We start from the raw sequence: 1,930 nt of genomic DNA, 5'->3' as shown, positions 1-1,930 counted from the left end.
AATAATAGTAATAATAATAATCATTTATATAGCGTCCAACCCACAGAAGGTTCTAAGAGTTGGTGGTTGGCGGGTGCTCTGGTGTGGTTTGCCTCTTCTTTCCTATCAAACATCTATCGTCCTTATCTCCCCTTCATCTTTTTTATGTTTGTTTCTCTCTTGTAACAGCTCTAATCTTCTGGCGCTCATATGACCTTATGCAGTTGCAAGCGCCGAAAAACCCCTACTAAACTAAAACTAAAGAAGGTTCTAAGAGCTATACAGTGCAACGTAAACGGACATTTCTATTATCATATTAGATTTCCTCCTCCCACTATTAAATACAAGTATGATTTCCTGTCGTTCCTCTTATGAAAGGACTTGCATTATGTGATGTCGTGGCTGGGTTCCTCGCATGGCACATAATATAAGACATGAGTTTGAATCCTGCTTGGATGGGGGGGGGGTTCTTTTCTTTGTATATGTATATTACTCTCTAGTAACACCTCTAATCTTCGGCATGTATGTGATCTGTGATCTATTTGGCTAGCAAAGGCCGTAAAGGCCTTACCAGAACTCAATTTTCTTATCGGCGTATGTCTCAGTGTCTGCAGATTACACTGACCACCCAGCTGGGTCTGTGATGTCGTATGGTCATGTCGAAGCCCACCTTCTAAATGATCTAAATCGGGTGGATTTGGATGTAAAAATCGTTACTTAAAAGAAAAAAATTAAGCTACAGTGGGTAGTTTTAGGGCGCCACTGATAGGTCCTAGTCCTACTTCTTTACTTTCCTTTAGTAGTGTCTGTCTGTCTGTCTGTCCAACTTTTTCCTAGCACTGAATGACTATATTATTTGCTTTTCTTTACTCAGAGAAGCAAAAAAGCTACAAACAAAAGTTTTTGCTGGTGGTTGATCGGTGTTCTGGGGTGGTTGCTTCTTCTTTCCTCTCAAACATCTATCATCCTTATCTCGCCTCCTTTTGTGTGTTTGTGACTCTCTCCTAACGCCTCTTATCCTTGGCACTATATGTATATGACCCTATTATATTGCAAGTGCCATAAAACTCTAATTAAAACGAAACTAAACATTAGTTGTTTGGTGGTTGGCGGATGCTCTGGTGTGGTTTGCTCCTTCTTTCCTATCAATCAAACATCTATCGTCCTTATCTCTCCTTCTTCTTTTTGTGTATGTTACTGTCTTGTAAGGCCTCTATTCTTCGGCACTTATATGACTTTATTGTGTTGCAAGTGCCGTAAAACTCTAACTAAAACGAAACTAAACTTAAATTTTTTTGTGGGTGGTTGGCGGGTGCTCTGGTGTGGTTTGCTTCTTCTTTTCTATCAAGTATCTATCGTCTTTCTCTCCCCTTTTTCTTTTTTGGGTTTGTTACTCTCTTGTAACACCTTTGGTCTTCTGGCGCCCATATTATGACCTTATGCAGTTGCGAGCGCCGTAAAACCTCTACTAAAAAAAAAGAAGAAAAAAACTCTTTCGTAAGCCTCTTATCCCTCTTGTCCTTGGCACCAATATGTATATGACCCTATTGAGTTGCAAAACTCTAACGAAAACGAAACTTAACTAAATTTGTTTTTGTTTTGCTTCATCTGTTGTCAGGTAAAAACCCGGTGACGGAGGGCGAGGTGTCCACTATAGAGGTACAGAGGAGACAGTCGGAGAACCTGGGCATCAGCGTGGTGGGAGGGTGTGACACGCCTCTGGTGAGTACTCTGTCTGTCTGTCTCTCGTTTTGTCTCTCTTTTTCTCTCTCTTTCTTTCTCTCTCACTCTCTCTCTCACTCTCTCACTCTCTCACTCTCTCTCTCACTCTCTCACTCTCTCACTCTCCTTCTCTGTCTCTCATTCTGTCTCTCTCTTTCTCTTTCTCTGTATCTGTCTGCCTCTGTCTGTCTGTCTCTCTCTCCCTCTCTCTCTCCCACCCCCGTCTCTC

At 41.7% G+C, this 1,930-nt stretch overlaps 1 protein-coding gene across 1 annotated transcript in view; it reads left to right on the top strand.

The window, feature by feature from the left end:
• The window catches only part of LOC101863902 (ligand of Numb protein X 2), a gene marked incomplete in the record, with an annotated part of 65,270 nt that overhangs the window by 54,080 nt on the left and 9,260 nt on the right, over positions 1-1,930 (top strand). Inside the window, 1 exon segment of the mRNA XM_035970116.1 lies at positions 1,598-1,701. Within this exon segment, the coding sequence (XP_035826009.1) occupies positions 1,598-1,701 (104 nt within the window).

Source organism: Aplysia californica, unplaced genomic scaffold (genome assembly GCF_000002075.1).
Source record: "Aplysia californica isolate F4 #8 unplaced genomic scaffold, AplCal3.0 scaffold00223, whole genome shotgun sequence".
Classification (NCBI taxonomy): Eukaryota; Metazoa; Mollusca; class Gastropoda; order Aplysiida; family Aplysiidae; genus Aplysia; species Aplysia californica.
This window is presented reverse-complemented; position numbering and strand designations above follow the sequence as displayed.